This window comes from Bos indicus, chromosome 11, assembly GCF_029378745.1.
Source record: "Bos indicus isolate NIAB-ARS_2022 breed Sahiwal x Tharparkar chromosome 11, NIAB-ARS_B.indTharparkar_mat_pri_1.0, whole genome shotgun sequence".
Lineage (NCBI taxonomy): Eukaryota > Metazoa > Chordata > Mammalia > Artiodactyla > Bovidae > Bos > Bos indicus.
The window spans coordinates 75,002,111-75,021,834 of NC_091770.1; the positions used below are offsets into that span (position 1 = coordinate 75,002,111).

The following is a 19,724-nucleotide window of genomic DNA, read 5'->3' on the forward strand; positions in this document are numbered from 1 at the left end:
ATTCCAAAGCAAATTGCAGAGAAAAAAAATGTTTAGAAAATAAGCAGTGAATTTAAAGTTAAACATAAGTGCTGAGATGTTATGGTCTTTAGTAATATAAATTTTTATAGTACAAAGGTTTATAAAATGTTTTCCACATGTACACGATACATATCAAGTGTCAGAGCCAAGAATCCAACTAATACCTTCTGAACTATTGCTTGTTGGGTAAAGCTCCACTACTCCCCTATAAGGAGATTGGCTGGCTTTTTAGCTTCTAGAGGATGAAAAATAAATTAAAACATGTACACATACCTACCTAAAATTTTAAAAACATAAATAATATGTGTATATATATGCTTATATTATTCTATAGGCACAGGCATATAGGTGTATTTATACATGTAAATATATATTATATATACAAATTTAAAAGGCATCTGTGCTATCTATAGTGAAGAAAACTAGCCTTTAATTTCATAGAGCAGAAATTACCATATTCCCAGAATTTGGTCCTGGACTGATTAAACATTTCTAAGACTGTGTTTATGTCAGAACTAATTACTTGATTTGAGATTTGCGTTGGGGAAGACAGTCCAGGCACACACACCTGGGAGATGTTGTAGGTTCAGTTCTAGACCACGGTGTAAAGTGAATATTGCAATAAAGTGAAGTTATATGAATTCTTTGGTTTCCCAGCATATATAAAAGTTATGCTTATACTATGTAATGGCATTGAAGTGAAGTGAAGTGAAAGTCACTCAGTCGTGTCCGATTCTTGGCAATTCCATGGCAATCTCCAGGCCAGAATACTGGAGTGGGTACCCTTTCCCTTTTCCAAGGGATCTTGAAGTGCAAGTTGCTCAATTGTGCCCAACTCTTCGTGATTCCATGAAATTCTTCAGGCCAGAATACTGGAGTGGGTAGCCTTTCCCTTCTCTAGGGGATCTTGCCAACCCAGGGATCCATCCCAGGTTTCCCGCATTGCAGGCAGATTCTTTACCAGCTAAGCCACAAGGGAAGCGCCAGAATACTGGAGTGGGCAGTCTATCTCTTCTCTAGCCTATTCCTTCTCCAGCCTATCCGACTCAGGAATTGAACTAGGGTCTCCTGCCTTGCAGGTGGATTCTTTACCAACTGAGCTATCAGGGAATCCCTAGTAATGGCATTATGTCTACAAAAAAAAAAAAAAAAATCAATGTACATACCTTAATTAAAAAATGCTTCATTGCTAAAAAATGCTAACCATCATCCAACAATGCAAGGTTGCCACAAACCTTCAGTTTTTTAAAAAATGTAGTATCTGCAAAGTGCAATAAAAGGAAGTGCAATAAAACAAGGTATACCTGTAGATATATAGGTGGAAGAGCTTTCTAATTGGTCAAGTGATAAAACATAAAATTTAGTGGGCAGTCATGACTAATATCTCTGTTTTGGGTTTATCTCCCAGAAAAATCACACAGAGCAAAATTTATTTTTTGCTTGTAGATTTGCTTATACTTAGGGACAAGGCCAGCAAATCTTCTATTAGTCATGGAAGCAATACCTACTTTTGTTATCTAATTGACTCAAAATGTTTGTAATGACTCCAAAGGAGTAGAAAACTCTTTCCATGAAACGATTCACCTTGGAAAACTAAAAAAGAAAAAATGTTTTTGTTTAAAGATTTTAAAGAGATCTACCCAAGAACTTCTCTAATAATATGGAAAAAAATCTGTTTCTTTTTATTTTCCTTTAAATTTTTTTTGCTTAGGTAACATTTATTGATGCTTATTGGGTACTTTTACCCATACATTTTCTTCTCAGGTATATCCAAAGGATTAAAAAAAAACAAAAGCTGACACAGTTGGTTTCATATTTCGAGATGAGAAACTCTTCAGAGTTGATTAAATATGACTTGAAACTGAAGCTTTTCATGGAAAGTATGACATAGTATCTTTAGTGGCATAAACTGCTCTATAATTTTATCCTTTATATGTAATTATTTCCTAGATATCTAGATTTAGTTTTAAAATAATTTTTATTTTTGTTTTGTGTTTTTATGAGTAGATTATATGAAATACTAATACAGAAGTAATTTTCATTAAAATACCGTGTTTGTTTTAGGTTTCAGATTATCTTGAAGTAATCAAAGAACCAATGGACTTATCAACAGTAATAACTAAAATTGATAAGCATAATTACCTGACTGCTAAGGATTTCCTAAAAGATATTGACCTCATCTGTAGCAATGCTTTGGAGTACAATCCAGATAAGGACCCAGGAGGTAAGAATGCGCTGGGCTAGGGTGACTTTGGTGATCAAAGAGAAGATAGTTTAAAATATAAATAAAACCTGCCTATATTTCAGATAGAAAAATTAGTCTTAATGACATATTAGAAATTTCTTATTGAGGAACTAAGTGTATGCTTAAATATTAAATTTAATTATTAAATTCATTTGTTAAATTACTAAAATATTTAAATTAGAGGATTTTATTATTTTTAAAATAATTTTTATCAAAGTATAGTTGATTTACAGTGTTGTGTTTAATTTCTGCTGTACGGTAAAATGACTCAGTTGTATATGCATATATTCTTCTTCATATTCTTTTCCATTATGGTTTACCACAGGATATTGAGTATAGTTCCCTGTATTGTACAGTAGGACCTTATTTTTTTATCCATCCTGTATATGATAGTTTATATTTGCTAATTCACTTATTAAATTATTAGATAATATATTTAAATTCAAGGATTTTATGTTCAAGATTTAGTTTCTTGATTTGCTTTTCACTTTTTATACTTAGATTCTATTTTTTTCAGGTAAGATGGAAAACTGAATAATTGAGAATTTAAGATTGATTTGTTTAGTCTCCGTTACCAGTGCTGATAAACACTGGGCATTTTGGATTTCTGGAAACTTATTATAGTTAAGTTTACTTACCAAAAGACCCCTTTGGGTAGATGGACATTATCTGTTCTATAGACTGTACATATGTTTACATATGTAAACAAACATCTTATGAATGTTTTCATAACATCTTATGGAAAACCTAAATGAACTTTTTGGCCAACCCAATATAGTTTATTATTTTACTCCTAATCCCACCCTGTACTCAAATCTGTAGTCTCAGTTCTGTTAATGCCTTCCAGGGGAGACCTCCAGGAATAATCTGTAGTTAAACAAGTTGAATTTATTGATACATTGTAATAAAGGAGGATGTACATCATGGGGAATCATATAGGATTTGAGCTTGTGTTAAGTGATTTTGAGGAAAATTTAAGGAAGTAGAGCTTTGCAGTGGAACAGATGCTTTTAGGAAGTGGAAGTAATCTGGGGACTAGGTATTTTAAGAACCTGAAAAGTAAGAAGAATGGAACCAGACTAAAGTTGTGATTGGTAAAGAAGCAGCATTCATTTTACACAGGATAGGATTATATTTGGTTATTTTTGTAGGGCAGTGTTCATACTTTTGTCTGTGTTCAGATCTGATTATGGAGTGGTCTTGTTTTTGTCTTGATCCATCATGGTCACAGAGTGGTATTCAGTAAAGTTGTTTATGTTTAATGTGAGTACCCAAGGCCAGTTCCCATCTGGCAGGGGTCATTCTTTTTCTCACTCTGTTAAGAATTCTGTTTCTTCAACAGGTGATATGAAAGTAAGATGCTTTTTATTTAAAAAAAATTCACTTAAACTTTTAGTTATCTAAAGATATTTAGAGTATAGTTTCTACTTTATGTCTGTATTTATGGGCAGTGGTTCTTAACTCAGTTCACTTGTTAGAATGACCTGGATTTCTCATTTCTACACAAATTGATTCTTTCTTGTCTAAATTTAGACCACAGTAAATCACATATTTTCGTTCCAAGTTAAGTGGCAGAATAAAATTTTATATAGCTGCTTTTGGTATCTTTTATTGCTTTTAATAGTTTTTAAGCTTTGTTTTAGGACATTTATCTCTTGTAGTTTTTGTTTGTTTATTTGTTTGTTTGTTTGTTTATTTGTTTGTTATTTATTATATATCATTTATGAGGATAAATATTTATGAGGATAAAATTTATGAGGATAAAAATGAAGAAAAAGTAACCTATAACCTATAATTCTGTTACCTAGTATTTTTTTCTTTCTCTTTCTCTCCCTCCCTCCCTCCTTTTCTCTCTCACACACATATGCACAAATACTATATGTGAAATGCATAATATTTTTACTAAAATGAAAATATAATTTTTGTAAGCTTTTATGTAATATTTTGTGAAAAGTTTGAGTCAATGTATTTCTACCATGTAATTTTTATCATATGAATGTATTATAGCTAATACCCTATTGTTGGGCATATTAGAGTTTTTAGCTTCTTTCTCTATTATAATATTGATGAATATAGGATAAACTTTGTGTATGTCCTTAATTATTTCCTTAAGATAAATTCCTTAAGGTCAAACTTCTGTATCAAAGAGTGTATAATCTCTTTTAGGGCTTTAAATCTGTGTTGTTAAAACTTTCTCACAATTTAAAAAATCATCTAGCAGCATCAGGGGCACTTGTTAACCAATATAGCAGTTTTGTGTGACTGAGTGAATCTCCTTTGCAGTGTAGATGGCATCTGTAACAGGGCCACAGTTTGCCTAGTAAAGAATGGGCTGGATGTCAGTCTCCTTTGATTCCCTTGCTGGGTTCTGGGTGAAGGTACAACTGCACAAGTGTCTATAATGGCCTTAAGCAGTGTGTGAGAGTACTTGAGCACCTACACTCTCATTCTGTTAGGTTTTCAAGACATGGAGGTTACTGACATTGTGCAGTAGGTAATGAGACCCTGGGCTTTGGATGTGCACCTAGGCTTCAGTCCCCATTTTATTTCCTAGTTCTTTAGGAAATAAAGTTAAGTCCTCTAAATTTTAGTTTCCTTATCTGCAATTATGGAAAACTACTCTTCTCTTGGGGTAGTTGTAAGGATTAGATGAGAAAATATATTAGGCCCTACCTTATGAAATTGTCATTTTCATGTGGTTCAACTTGAATATGTTAGCATAGTGCCTAGGATGTGATAAGTGTTCCATAAAGGTTAGTAGTTCATATATTTGTTTTTGTTATCATTATTATTTAAATCACCTTAATTTGTCATAATTGTTTCCTTAGTGGGTACCTATACATTTACTTTAGAATGACCCTTTACTGTATTCCCTGGACCACATTTAAAATTAAATTCTATTTTGGAACAAATCTAAGGACTGCTAGTGATAAATGAATTTGAGTGGTTAGAAAAAGCCAGTAGAAAGGATCGGTCCAGATCCTTTCCCCCTCTTCTGTGTAACTTAATTATAATCACATCAAAATAATATTACTTTCATGAAAGAAGCATTGATTTCTGGTGCATAATAACCTTTTAGTATAGAATGTAGTTGTATAATCAAAGGATATGGCTCTGTCTTACAGAATTGACATGGTAGACTTGTAACTTTATTCCTTTACTGTTTTAGATGCAAAAAGTATCATATAATTCAAAAGCATGATTTCGGCTCTGTTCAGATTTTTTTCATATCTTTAGTCAAGAGCCCTGTTTTCTTTCTTAGCAACAGAACAACTTGTTATGTATTAGAAAAACAACCTCAGGGTCTGTTGTGTAGCAAGTGGAAATTACATGAATTTTGTATTACTTTTACAAGCTCCCATGAGTATTTGAAAGCTTACAGTGCTCTGTTTTACAGAACACTTGGCCGTTTTGGGAAAAAGCTAGCATGTACATAGAAGACAAAAGCCAGCGTTTTGGAAGCTATATGTATTGCCTAAGTGTTTACCTGGATTCTCCCATGAGGATAACGTGGACAAAAATTAAATATGTTAACTAGAAGAATTTTAACTTGTAGGTTCTAAATGTGACCAGGTCAATATTTGACCCTAATTATTATCTCATAAATATATGATATGTTTTATGTTTAACTGTTCCCCACTGTTTGTTCTGTACTTAATGCCTCCTCTAGCCCTTAAATGTATTCACATACATACCATCATTTAGCAAATTTTGCTGAAATTTCAACCTTAAGTCTTGTAGTATTCTCGAAATCTTCTGTTTTGTACTAGATGCTTAGGAATAAAGCTCACTGATTCACTCTGGTGTTTGGAGCCCTCTATGGGTTATACTTCAGTTAAACTCATTCACATTTTCTGTTATTATTTGTAAGTACCATGTGCTGTTACTGAGCTGAGTGTTTAGAATACTGTGATAGTCTTTGCCTCTTCAGATGGAGTAATACATATTGAATAATTACTGTGTGACAGATATTATGCTATATCTTATGATATTAATTTGTTAGCACTTCCTTAACAAAATGCCACAGACTGCATGCCTTAAACAGCAGACATTTTCTCATAGTTTTGGGGGCTAAAAGTCCAAAATCAAGGTGTTGGCAGATTTGGTTTCTTCTGAAGCCTCTTTCCTTTGCCTTCAGATGGCAACCTTCTTGCTGTGTCCTCACATGGTCATCTTTTCTCTGTGTCTGTGCACCCCTGGTATTTCTTGTATGTCTCCAAATTTCCTCTCCACCTAAGGACAGAAGTCCGATTAGAGTAGGGCCTACTCATAGGACCTTTTACCTTGATTACTTCTTTAAAGGCTCTACTCCAAATATAGTCACATTCTGGTATATTGGGGAGTACAGTATCAACATGTGAATATGGGGGAAGAACACAGTTTAACCCATAACAGTTTATAAATACACTACAGACTCTCTTATCTAGAAACTCACAGTTTTATAGGAATGGCAAATACCTGATTATTGGTGATTATACTAGATGGTTAAGGTAGCACAGAGGTGGCAGTTTTGAATTTTGTCTTGTGGCAGCAGCAGCTGATGATCCAATTTCATCAGGTGTGTATTAGGTACATGTACAGTGTGAGCAGGGCACAGAGGAGAAGACATTACATGGAGATGAGCAGGATTTAATGGGGCATTCATTTTAGGCATGTCTCAGGCCAGGGCTGCATATCTCTAGCACTGACACAGTTTATATGTAGAAAATGTTTCATAAGTGGATGCTCAATAAATGGAGATTCAGACAAGTGAATGAATTTCCCACCACTCCTCCACACTCTATTTTTTCAGCCATATCCTCTTTTTCTATACCTTTGTAGACTACTTTTCTTAGCCTAAAAAAAAATTTTTTTTTGGTCATGCCATGCAGCTTGTGGGATCTTAGTTCCCCAGCCAGGGATTAAGCTTAGGTCCTGGATCCTAGCAGTGAAAAGCACCAAGTCCTAACTACTGGACTGCCAGCGAATTCCCCGCGAGTCTTAATTGGTCTTCCAACTTCCATCTTATCATTCCCTTGACCTCTGGTACTGCCTGTATTACTATACTCTTAAATACAAATCAACTCAAATCACTTTCTGTCTGAAAACCACCCAGTGGCCCCTTATCTAGAGAATTAAATCATGTTGTTTCCCTGCTTGGGTCTTTTCATTGCTCTTAGGATAAGATCTAAAATCCTTAATGTGGTCAGATTCCCGTTTGCCACTTGCTTATTGTGTACTAATCACATAGGCTACCTTTCAGTTTCTAGAAATCTCCAAGATCTTTTTATTTCAGGACTTTTTCACATGGCATTTTCTGAACCTGTACTGGTTTTTCCCTTTGTCAGTGGCTATGCTAATGCATGCTTCGAGTCTCACCTTGCTGCTGCTGCTGCTAAGTCGCTTCAGTCGTGTCCGACTCTGTGCGACCCCAGAGATGGCAGCCCACCAGGCTCCCCCGTCCCTGGGATTCTCCAGGCAAGAACACTGGAGTGGGTTGCCATTTCCTTCTCCAATGCATGAAAGTGAAAAGTGAAAGTGAAGTCGCTCAGTTGTGTCCAACTCGTAGCGACCCCATGGACTGCAGCCTCCCAGGCTCCTCCGTCCATGGGATTTTCCAGGCAAGAGTACTGGAGTGGGTTGCCATTGCCTTCTCAGCGAGTCTCACCTTAAATGCCTCTAATTTAGAGAATTCTCTCCTGACTTGCCCATTCAGTATTCTGTAGATTTTGATCATAGCTGTTATACGTTTTTTGAGGGGTGAGGAAAGGGTAGGCAGAGGTGTTTCTATGTACATATGAGGTTATTTGGCTAAATACTTCTTTCCTATACTAGTCTGAAAAGCTCCTTGAAAGTAGAGACCTGTTTTGTTCACTACTGTATGGCCATCATCTGACTCAGTTCTTGGTACAGTTGACAATCAATGTTTATTGAGTGACAGTTTAGAGAAAATATATTGAAGGAAATATACTAGTGGGCTGCCTTTTTGAGTGCTGCATGTTTGTTTTTGTAAGATTTTTCACAATGAACTATTAGATGTTCTAAGAAAAGTTATATGTAAAATACATTTTTATACTTTTTGTCTTCGCTAGAGATGAAAAGGCAGATATTATTCTGTGACTTGGATTCTAGTTCTAAAAACTGTTACCAATTAAGTGACTTTAATGCATTTATGTGACTTGTAACATCTTGGAGTTGCCAGCTCTAGGGAGCACAGTTGTTATCTTGTTAATGAATGAGGACTTCTCTGTTATCTTGTTAATGAATGAGGACTTCTCTGTTAAGTGTAAAGCAGAGAGACTCTTCTTTTATTACCAGTTTTAGGTATAGTTTACCTAGAACAGAGTATGCACTTTTCTCCTAGAACTACCTATAGTTTATATCATCTTGCATTCTTAGAGTGCCTTATCATATTTGTTTCTGTCACAATTTTTTAATAGGTCACCCTTGCTTTAGCATACATTATATTCTTTAACATAATTTTGACCAGTTTTCTCTTATGGAGAAAATTATGTATGGTTTTCTGAAACCTCAGTGTCTATGCATGGCAACTCTGGTGCTGGATGTATGATGAATATTCTTTATATCTTTAAATAATTTTTATTTAAAGTAATACACTTTTCAAAATTATCAAATAAAGCTATATCTTTGAGGTAATGATTTGTTAAGTAGGCTTATTACTTTGAAGTTCTAAAAGTATAATTCTCAGAGGATTGTCAACTTAATTGAGTAGTTTATTATATATTTTTGTTGTTGTTGTTTAGTCCCTAAGTCATGTCTGACTCTTGTGTGAGCCTATGGACTATAGCCCTCCAGGCTTCTCTGTCCATAGGACTTCCCAGGCAAGAATATCAGAGTGGGTTGTCATTTCCTTCTGCAGGGGATCTTCCCAACCCAGGGATCGAACCCATCTCTCCTGCATTGGCAGGTGAATTCTTTACCACTGAGCCACCAGGGAAGCCCATATTTATTTTTCACTCATCACTTTAAATGAATTTGTGTCTTATCTATAAATGCTTTTTACAGTTTTATTTAAATGTTTATGTTCTTTTACTTTTCTTCTTAAGATGCCCTTTTTTCATGTTATTTCATTTGTGTGTTTAATAAATGTATACCAACTTTTTAACAGACAAAATAATTAGGCACAGGGCTTGTACTCTGAAGGATACTGCACATGCCATCATTGCAGCTGAGTTGGATCCAGAATTTAATAAACTCTGTGAAGAAATTAAGGAAGCAAGAATAAAAAGAGGTAAGTTATAGAAGTGAACATGCTATTGAAGACTAAGAGGTCACTGAGTGTCACTGGATGGTGTTTACTTATAGTTGCTGGTATAATGAAAGTGTATCTTGAGGCCCAGCCTTTACTTAATTTCTGATACGAATATGTGTCATGTAAATTCTCAAAGATGTTTTAAAAATTTACTTTCTGTCACAATTTTAGTACCAATTATAGAAATAAAGCAGTACTTAGTGAAATTTCTTTTGTAGGAACACATCTTTGTTAATTATGGATTTCTGTTCTTAAAGGATTTAGATAGGTTTTCATATTTGAAGAGTTTTATTTTTAACATGTAATATCTAATATTAAAAATTTAGGAATACTTTTTTTTTTAACTTATTGGAGTTTTATGTGCAATTTTGTTAATATAAACACATAGCACATGTGTTTTGTTTGTTCAGTATATAATCCTGTCCTTGGGGAACTCATACTTTAGCAGGAGAGAGTAAGTGTAAAACAAATCAAGTGCAGTGTGGCATATGCACTAACTACAGCATATTCATCACAGAGGATAGACCTCCTGGTAGGAAACCTGGTAGGAAATCAGAGTTTGGGGAATGAATGTACAAGTGTGGTCTGTAGTGAAGTAGAGGGAAGGAGGAGGCAGTGACAAAGAAGGAGGAAGTATTGTAGGCAGAACACACAGTTCTGCAGAGACATGAAATAACGTGGCATATCTGAAGAACTGCTAACTGTTTGGCATTGCTAAAGATGTACAGACGGGTGAGAAATAGAACTCAGAAGGTGCGCTGGGCTGAGGACATTGAAGTTGTGAATATACTTTTCTTCTACTGTATTAGAGAGGCCTTCCCTGGCCATTTAATCTAATATAGGCTCTGGTCACCATAGCTTTTGTCATTTTGTTGTTGTTGTTGTCTCTCTCCTCCTTATTTACAATATAAGTGCAAGTAATTGAGTGAATCAATGTCATGGACTTGGACTTTATTCTGTAGGTCTGTGTTTTTTTTTAAAATGTGTGTTAATTACCCACATTAGCTTAGAACTGGGAAACTACGTTCTCTGAGAGAAGCTTGAGAAATCTGTGCTTTAACAGTGGTTTTTATGTATACTGACGTTTGAGAACAATTGTCGTAGGCAGTAGGAGTCATTGAAGTATCTGAAGCAGTGGAATGGATTGGTAAATTATTTTAGCAGCAGGGAGTAGCAAGGTCTCACTATGGCAGGGTGGGAGGATGAGAGCCTAGTTAGAAAGCTGTCGGAGCCAGTTTTGCAAACATTTTGGCCGTTTCTAAAAAAGTTAAGCATAATGTTTACCATATGACCCAGCGATTCTACTCCTAGGGATCTTCCCAAGAGAAATGAAAACATATGTCCATATAAAGACTTGTACATGAATGTTCATAGCAGTATTATTCACAGCAACTAAAAACTAGAAACAACCCAAATGTCTGTCAACTGATGAATGGGTAAGCAAAACAGGGTGTATTGTACAATGACATACCACTCAGCTATAAAAAGGAACAAGGTGCAACATGGATGAACTTTAGAAATGTTACTCTAAGTGAGAGAAAACAGTCACCAAAGACCAGATATTGTATAATTCCATTCATATGAAATGCTCACAAAAAGCCAGTCTATTATAGAGACAAAAAGTGGATTAGTGATTGCCTGGAACAGTTTCTTAAATTGGATTGCTGTGTGATTGCACAGCTCTGTAAATCTGCTAAAAATCACTTAATTGTACACTTGAAGTGAGTGATTTTTATGTTGTGTTAATTGTACCTCGGTTAAACTGTTGGAGGGTGGGGGCTGTTGGAGAAGTCCAGAGTTTTAATTAATGAAGTGGGAATGAAAGTAGGATTAACATGAGACAGTTGTGGCTGCAGGGGTGGAAGGCATTGGGAAGGAAAGAAAGAGGCAAAATTTAGCTGCCACATTACTGATTTAATGATTTAAAGAGATGCTAATACTACCAGTAGAGAGAGGGAATATATAAGGATAGGTCTTTTTCTGGGAAAAAGAGAAACCAGTTATTTTTAATTTGATCTATCTTTAGGATATGCAGTTGGTGATATCAAGTAGGCAGCTGATATAAATCAGGAGCTCAAGACAGTTTTGGATTAAAATGTGATTTGGGAATAATTATATAATGTCAGTAGAAGCTGAAGGCATGAATGATACTTGTGGTGGAAGATGTAGATTGAAGTGAGAAGAAAAGGGATTCCAGAGATAGTCCTTAGAAACTTGGATGGTAACACTAAAGACAGCATAGAAGAAAGAGATCTGTAAAGAAAATTGAGATGGAACAGTTATTTTTATGAAGATCAATGCAGAAAAACCAAACTTACACAGTGTGCTGTAACAGCCAGCTTATATCAGATGGAAATGGTTTATATGAATGGGGTTTAGTGGCCCAGTATATGCTTATACTTTCTAAGATGGCAGAAATCATGACTTTTTGGCAATATATAATCTTATTGTCTTACAGTCATAAAAATGTGAAATGTATCCCTTTGCAAAATAAAGTTAGTCAACATGGGGCCCTTTGGGGATTAAGTGTAAATAAGCATGGCCTACCATTTTATTTTTATGATATGATATCTAGTTTCTTTCCCATCTTAAGACAAAAGGTACTATTTTCATCCAAATTACAAACTGTCCAAGTATAATTAATGACTTTAAAACTCAGTATTTCAGACTTTTTTTTTTAACCTTGTTGGTTTATTTAGCTGGGGATATTTAAATAGGTATCGCTTATCTTCTGCTTGCAGGCTTATCGGTAACAGCAGAACAAATAAATCCTCATGGTACTGGAGCTCGAAAGACAGAAACTAGAGTTGAAGAGGCATTTCGGCACAAACAAAGAAATCCAATGGATGTCTGGCACAGTTCTGCAAATAAATGTGCATGTGAGTATTTGAGATCTTGTTATCCAGCAGTGGGAACAACTGTGAATGAGGCAGAAGTGTTAGGAATTGGGCACATACACCAAACGGCTGCCAGGAGCTTGTGGGGTAAGATGCTGAATCAGTATATTTCTTTAACCTTATTTGCTTTTTTTCTATCTCTGTTCAGTGCTTGCTGTTGTAGTTGAACTAGATTTAAATATTTTCAGCTTTAGACTTTGGGTTTTGGAAAGAGATATGCAGCCAGTAGATTATTATCCACCCCACCTTCAACCCCTTGCTGTATATTATGCAGGGTGCTCTCTTTATGGTGGGAAATGGAAACTGTGCTGTAAGAGAGTGCCTGAATTAACAGCAGGAAGTTGATTTTTCTGAGAAAAATCTATTCAGCTTTCTTTTTCTGGTTTTGTTTAAGTGAGATGTATTTATTTATTTTTCTTCTGTTTGTTTTGTTCTTTTTTGTTTGTTTTCTTTTGTTTGTTTTGTAAGTGAGGTGTATTTAGAAGGGGAAAATTCAGTGTTCTATGTTTTCCTCACTTTTCCTTATTCATGGTGATCTGTAAAAATTTCTAAAAGACAAATGGTAATAAACACAGCATCTTCCTAATGTAATCTTTATGTTTCACTAAAGATGGCCATCTTTGGATTGTGTATGCTATTCTTCTGATATAAAGGTGGTAATTCTGCTCCGGCTGTCAGTAAAGATGGCCATAATAAGTTCTTCCACCAGTGGCATTGAAGTTGAATGAATGAACCAGACTCAGTTTTTTTTTTTTTTTTTTTTTAATCTTGTCCTCTTTGTGATAAATGGCATTCATGTGTGAGAAAATTTGAAGGAGTTAATGGTGCATTTCGTCCTAGGAAGCTGATTAAGCTATTTGTCCTGGTTGTACCTTGAATCGTGACCTGGATTATCTAACATAACACTCTAATTTAAATGTTGAAATCCTTACATTCTCTGCAACTGATAAAAATATTTACCCACTAAAATATATTGAACATTGCTTCAACAGTTTTAATTTTCTATAAGTGTTAAAATGTTTTTTAATCTACAAATGTGAGTTTTGTTTTCTCTGACCAGTAGATGGCATATGTGACTCATCATTTGACTATTTTACATTATGTTACTTAAATTAGTATGTCTAAATCTCCCTATGGAAGAGTTGCTTTCCTAAGGTCTTAGTTTTGGGAACAAGCTCAGAGATGCTATAAAACTTGATTTTAAAGACTGTGCCTCTAAATGGGCTTTTCACAAAAAGTACCCCTGAAAAAGGTGATAGAACAGTGACTGAAACAAAAATCTTGATTCTTGTGGCACATATATAACCAATTTCTCTTATTTGACCAAAATCTCACTAAGCATTAGAAGTGATTATAAAAAGATGGGGAAAATACCTCTAGTTTGACCTCCCCACAAATAAGAACATTTTCTCTTGTCTGGGATGAAAGCATTAGAAGTAAACTTCAGAAAAGTTCCTAGCTTTTGCTTAGGGTACGAGTACGTTATCAAATAATTGAGCTGGCTCTTGATCGAGCAGGGTCCAGCCTCCTGGCTTTAGTGCTACATGACCTAGTAAGGAAAGGAAAAGGGAACCTCTTGTCACTTTGGTTGTTGGAGAATAAGCAAGGACACAATGTCAGGAGTGACTGGTCAGGTAGAAAAGCCTAACAGTTCTACATTTTAGAGAAAGAGCAAGCTGAATACTTTTCTTTCACTTTTAATATGGACTGGGTTAATCTTTCATATAAGTAATGGAATGCTTATGAATGCTCATCACTTTAGCCTGTGCTTTTGAAAGTAGACTAATATAGAAATTTCTTCTCCAATTACCCTGTAACTGTAAATTGTAAAAATAGAAATGGGGGGGGGGGAACGAATGGAGAGATGATTGCAATGATAGTACAGTTTTGAGGGCAAAATAAATTTTGAGCCAAGTCACTAAATAAGTTGAATTTTGGAAATGATTTTAGAAACCTTTGGTAGATTTATTCTTAGATCAGAAAGAAAAGTAACATTTATGACAATTTGTCATATATCTTACCTTGGTGTCTTTATAAGACTTAGTAAGGATTAAAGATAAAAGGGTGAAAAAAGTATGTAAACACACTATGTGCTGTTGATACATTATGATCTTTATCCATTAAAAGATCTTTATTCATTTTTTTTCCTAGAAAAGTGTACATATACATAATAATGTTTTAGAATTATTTTAATGGATAAAGATCACAAGTTCATATTAAGTGCTGACGTAAAGAAATGAGGGTTGTTTTAAGACCATATTCCCTTCTATTTGTCTTTCAACAGCAATTTTAAAACTATGGATTAAACATTCTCCACTTAGTGGCCCATATTTGCATTTTCTTTTTAAAATGTCTTTGCCCAGAAAGCTTTCAACATTGACATATTAAAAATATATATTATCTCTTTTTAAACTAAGCCAGATTTGACATTATTTTTATAGCCTTGGAAAAAATGAATTACTTTTACTCTGATGGCTTTCAACTAATATTCAGAATCCAGTGGTAGATGTCAGAAGTAATAAGTCTCTAGCTTAACTAGTTTGCTTTAATAACTTTTATATTTAAATTTCTTCATGCAAGTGTCCCACATTGCAAAATAGAAGTTAACTTTTCATTTTAGGGACAATGGGATCGACTTGCACAACCAACTACCTTTGATGTGGGAAATAAATATTCCTATGTCCATCATGACCTGAAAGTACCAGCTATCTACTGATAAAACTCTTGATAGTTTCTAACACCAAAGAGTATAGTCCCTGCAACTTTTGTAGGTCTCTCACTTTATATAACTGATCAAATATTTATTTTCAGTGTTTATTAATGTTGTTATTGTTGCCTTGATAGCAGAGGACTTGTTTTCTGCATATTTTCCAATAACAACTTTGCAAGAAATTGATCCTGCTAGGAGAAACATTTGTGGTAGAAGGCTAACAGGTGGCTAACCACATTGTCTAAACTTCTTAGGAAAGGAGAGGCAGTAGAGATACCTATAACTTTTGTCTCTTCACATATTCGATCATATCTTAATTTCTTTTATGGTTTAAGAGCTTTTGGGAGATCTTGCTGGCAAAGCACTCATTTTCCTGGTGGAAATCCAGGGCTGTAGTCCCAAACCTTCCAGGCAGCCTGGTAATATGACCATTTCCTAAATGTATAGTGTGCTTGGCCTTTGGGTGTTAAGAATTAGGAAAAGCAATAAAGTAGAATCTAGGGCAGTCATAAAGAGTGAGTGCTTAGTCAACTCATGCAGGAAATAAATTAAAAATATTTTCATTTGTCAGAGCTCATCCCTGACATCATATCCATTTTGTAGGTGTGAAGATTAGTCAACATGGGTGCCAAGAGCTAAGTAGTTTTTGTCTCTGTGTTACGGTAGTGTGGGTTTACTTTCTTTTGGATCTTACTTAATAAACATTTGTGAAACAAGCATTGCACCTACAAGTTCTATATATCTTTTTCCCTTCTTTGTAAAATAGTTCGAGTTCGGAGAAAATCACGGCGGCGATCACAGTGGGGTAAAGGAATTATTAAGAAAAGGAAAGTCAATAATTTAAAAAAAGATGAAGACGACACCAAATTTACTGACTATGAGAATCATATGGAGGACAGGAAATTGCTCGAAAATGGAGAGTTTGAGGTAAGCACTGACTGCCATGAAGAAAATGGAGAAGAGACTGGAGACTTATCTATGACCAATGATGAATCATCCTGTGACATCATGGACATGGACCAGGGGCAGAGGCTTAACAATGGAGCAAGCACAAAAGAGAACTTTGCATCTACCGAAGAGGAAAGTTCAAATGAGTCTCTACTCATCAACAGCAGCAGTTCTCTAAATCCAGAACAGACATCTCGGAAAGAGCCTTTCCTTAAAGAAGGCTGTCTAAATGGTGAGGCCTCCACAGACAGTTTTGAAGGAATACCAGTTCTGGAGTGTCAGAATGGCAAAGCTGAAGTAGTTTCTTGCTGTGGCAGTGGAGATAAATGTAGTTCTGAACAAAAGACTCTCCTGGAGGACCAGTCAAAAGAAAAACCAGAAACTTCAAATGAAAATCATGGAGATGATCCTGAGAAACTAGAGGCACTGGAATGTAGCACTAACGAGAAGTTAGAGCCTGGCCCTGATGTAGAGGTTAAAGATGCAGAACTGGATAAAGAAGGTAGAGCTAATGTTTTAAAATTTTTCCTGAGGTTTTAAACTGCAGAGTTAATTACATGCATATTTTATCTGGTCCCCAGTAGCAATAGTTGATGAATAATTATACCCCTTTGAGAATTTGTTGCAGTTTTCACCCCTTTTCCTAGAAAAGTGTACACACACATAATAAATTTTGGTGTATGTTTTAGAGGGTTTATTGTCCAGAAGGCATTGCTTTCCTGGCTGCTTCCTCTTCATGCTCCTGTCTGATTATTGTCCCTTTCCTAATGGATTTATGACTGAAAGCTGAATAAATCCACAGTTGTTAAGAGGATGGGATTTCTGACAGAAGGATTATTGGGATGGGGTGAGAGGTAGGTGAGAAGACTTGGATGCTATGGCAGTATGGTATATCAGAGTCATATAAACCCACATTATATTTCCACTGCTGTTTATTATAATCATGTGATTCTGAGTTAGTTGCTTGTATTTTCTGGTTCTGCGTCTTTCCATCTTCTGAATTAAACTTCAGGGTGGTATCACTGCAGGGATTAAATAAGTCTTGTATGTTAATTGCCTCTCCTGGTACCTGGCACATCCTAAGGTATATTCATGCCAGGCAGTCATTGTCAGTTGAATCTGAGGGGTGTTAATCTAGAGACACTGTTGCTTTATAAACCAGTGGTGGAAGAAAGCAGCAGAATCCTCACTGTCAAAGTGACTTGATTGTTGCTGAGTCAGAGCTCTCTGCCCACTCCTGACTTCCCTTGGATATGTGATTCCTGAAGAAGCAGTGGATGGGGGAGTTGAGGGTTTCTGGCCCTGCTTTGCTATTTATCATGATTCTTTAGCCCGTGGAGGGGTGGGGTGTATTAAGAGACAGACCTACCCTGTTCACTGTGCATTTCCTTCCTAAACAGGTAACTAGTCTTGCACTCGATTATCTTGAAATTGTATTGTGCTCTCTAAATTGTGTGGAGTATATAGTGTTAGCCTGGGATTTGGGCTCTGTGAGAAAAGTTTTTTAATGCCAGTTTATTTGAGCTATCCAGAAGAATTAGAGTAGGATGATATTGTTCAAAGTCTTAGAATTCTTTTAATGGATAAAGAGAAAGGTACAGATTTATGCTGCCTCTTGAAAATTTTTAATATTTAATAGTAGAAAGCAGTTTTAGAAGCATTATTTATCTGGGCTATCATATAGACAGAACTTAAAAAATGTGTTGAAGCTAGAATTAAGTAATGAATGGGACAATGTGGGGAAAAGGGAGAGACTCCTGTTACGAGGCAGAATGGGTGAGTGGGTGGGGGAGTCTTTGTAATGCTACTTCACTATGAGATTTTAGTAAGCTTACAGAAAAGGTTTAAATGAATATTATGTTCAGCTAACAGCTTTAAAAGTATTTGCTGTGTAAAAGCTTCACCTGAAGTTTTCATTTGTAAGTGTCCAGGGCACTGTAACCTGGCGCAGTGGTTCCTAACTCAGGTTCTTTGACCCCCTAGACGTCCCTGGGTGAAATAATGAGGATTCGTGTGGTCTTAACAAAACTCCTAGCATATGTTAATCGAACTGGTTTTTCATATGTTAATTGAACTAGGCTTTCAGTCTAAAGGCTGTCTTTAATATAAAATTTCTCTGATACATCAGGGTATATGTTTTTGAAGGCAACATCTTGGTTCTTTTATTATTTATATAGCAGGCATTGATGAGAAAGAATTGTTTAAAGACTTGGGAATAAGAGGACTAATGCAGGAGGGAGGAGAAAGATTCTCCTTAGTTTCCCAGAACATGGGCCAGGTCCTGTGTAAGAAATGGTCCAAGTTTGTCCTTGTGGCCCCCTACCCCTGCCCGTCTCTTCTTTAGAGTACTCCTACTCAGAGCGCGTAGGGCTTAATGGTCTGCCTACCCTCCCTACCCCTCAGAGTGCCTGGTGCAGTCAGATTATACTTAGCTGCCTCCAAATTTCTGTTTTTTTCAGTATGATTGGTCTTAGGAGAATGTTGGGAGGAAAGTATTAAAATATATTAATTTAATCAAAGGTAGTAGGAAAAGACACTAGACCTTTTGCATTTTTAATGGACTTATATTTTTAAGAGAAAATATTATGTAACACAGGCAGTATAACTGAGAAAAATAAGAAATTTCAGACAATGTTGAGGAAAATGTTTTGCTTTGGGAGGCAGATATGAAGCGGGTTGGCCTTACTTTGTGTTAGCATCTGCTTTTCTATGTTGCTTCCTTTTCTTCTAGTTCTGAAAGCTCCACATTTTAAAATGATTATCATACAGAGAGTGAAGATAGTTTATAAGTCACTTCTTAGAGCTGAAGATTGCTTTTACCTCCCTTTCAGTGGATACGTTTGTTAGGTGATATTCTGGTATGACTTGGCTTTCATAGTTGTGGTTTAGTCCTCTTTAACTTAGGTTTCTTAGTCTTACCTCAAAAAACCATTTATTAATTGAAGAATAATGTCCTTATTCCAAAAAGGATTTGTGGTGGGTAAAATTTATAATAGTTTAAGCCTGGTTTTTATGAACTTTTATTTGCTGCAGTGCATTTTTTCTTTCAATTGTAGGTGCTTCTAAAGTAAAGAAATACCGTAAGTTAATTTTAGAACAGGCAAAAACAACAAGCCTGGAACTGGTTCCAGAAGAGCCATCTGAGCCTGTGCCGCCTCTTATAGTTGATCATGAGAGACTGAAGGTAAGCTTAGCTCTTCCTGGGAAGTTTTAAATGAATGGAAATAAGTTTTAGTAATTTTTTCCTTGAACCTTGGAATATGAGTACTCTAGGGCTTCTAATGAAAAAGAGTTGTTTGTGTTTTGAGGGGTTTAGAAATATGAGAATGTTCTTGGTAATAAACTAAGCCCTGGAATCTTCTAAACTAAGGGGTCAGGTTTATACCATAGCATGTGGTACCTGTTGCCTAGCATTTGAGTAGTACTGTTTCAGTGTGAACAATGAAATCAAACTTCATTTTATTCTTTTAATTTTTCTTAGAAATTGCTTGATTTGTTGGTAGATAAAAGCAACAATCTGGCTGTTGATCAACTTGAGAGATTATATTCTCTCCTTAGTCAGTGCATCTACCGTCACCGTAAAGATTATGACAAATCACAACTTGTAGAGGTAAGTGTTTAGTTCATCTGGAGAATAAATAAATATGTGCT

General features: G+C 35.5%; 1 protein-coding gene across 5 annotated transcripts in view; it reads left to right on the forward strand.

The window, feature by feature from the left end:
- ATAD2B (ATPase family AAA domain containing 2B) overlaps positions 1–19,724 on the forward strand; it is a 122,278-nt gene that overhangs the window by 96,176 nt on the left and 6,378 nt on the right. For all 5 annotated transcript variants that reach the window (XM_070799081.1, XM_070799080.1, XM_070799082.1 and 2 more), the window contains 6 exons: positions 2,086–2,245; positions 9,375–9,497; positions 12,260–12,397; positions 15,892–16,575; positions 19,130–19,257; positions 19,555–19,683. In XM_070799081.1, coding sequence (XP_070655182.1) covers positions 2,086–2,245; positions 9,375–9,497; positions 12,260–12,397; positions 15,892–16,575; positions 19,130–19,257; positions 19,555–19,683 — 1,362 coding nt within the window. The remainder of the gene's footprint in view (positions 1–2,085; positions 2,246–9,374; positions 9,498–12,259; positions 12,398–15,891; positions 16,576–19,129; positions 19,258–19,554; positions 19,684–19,724) is intronic.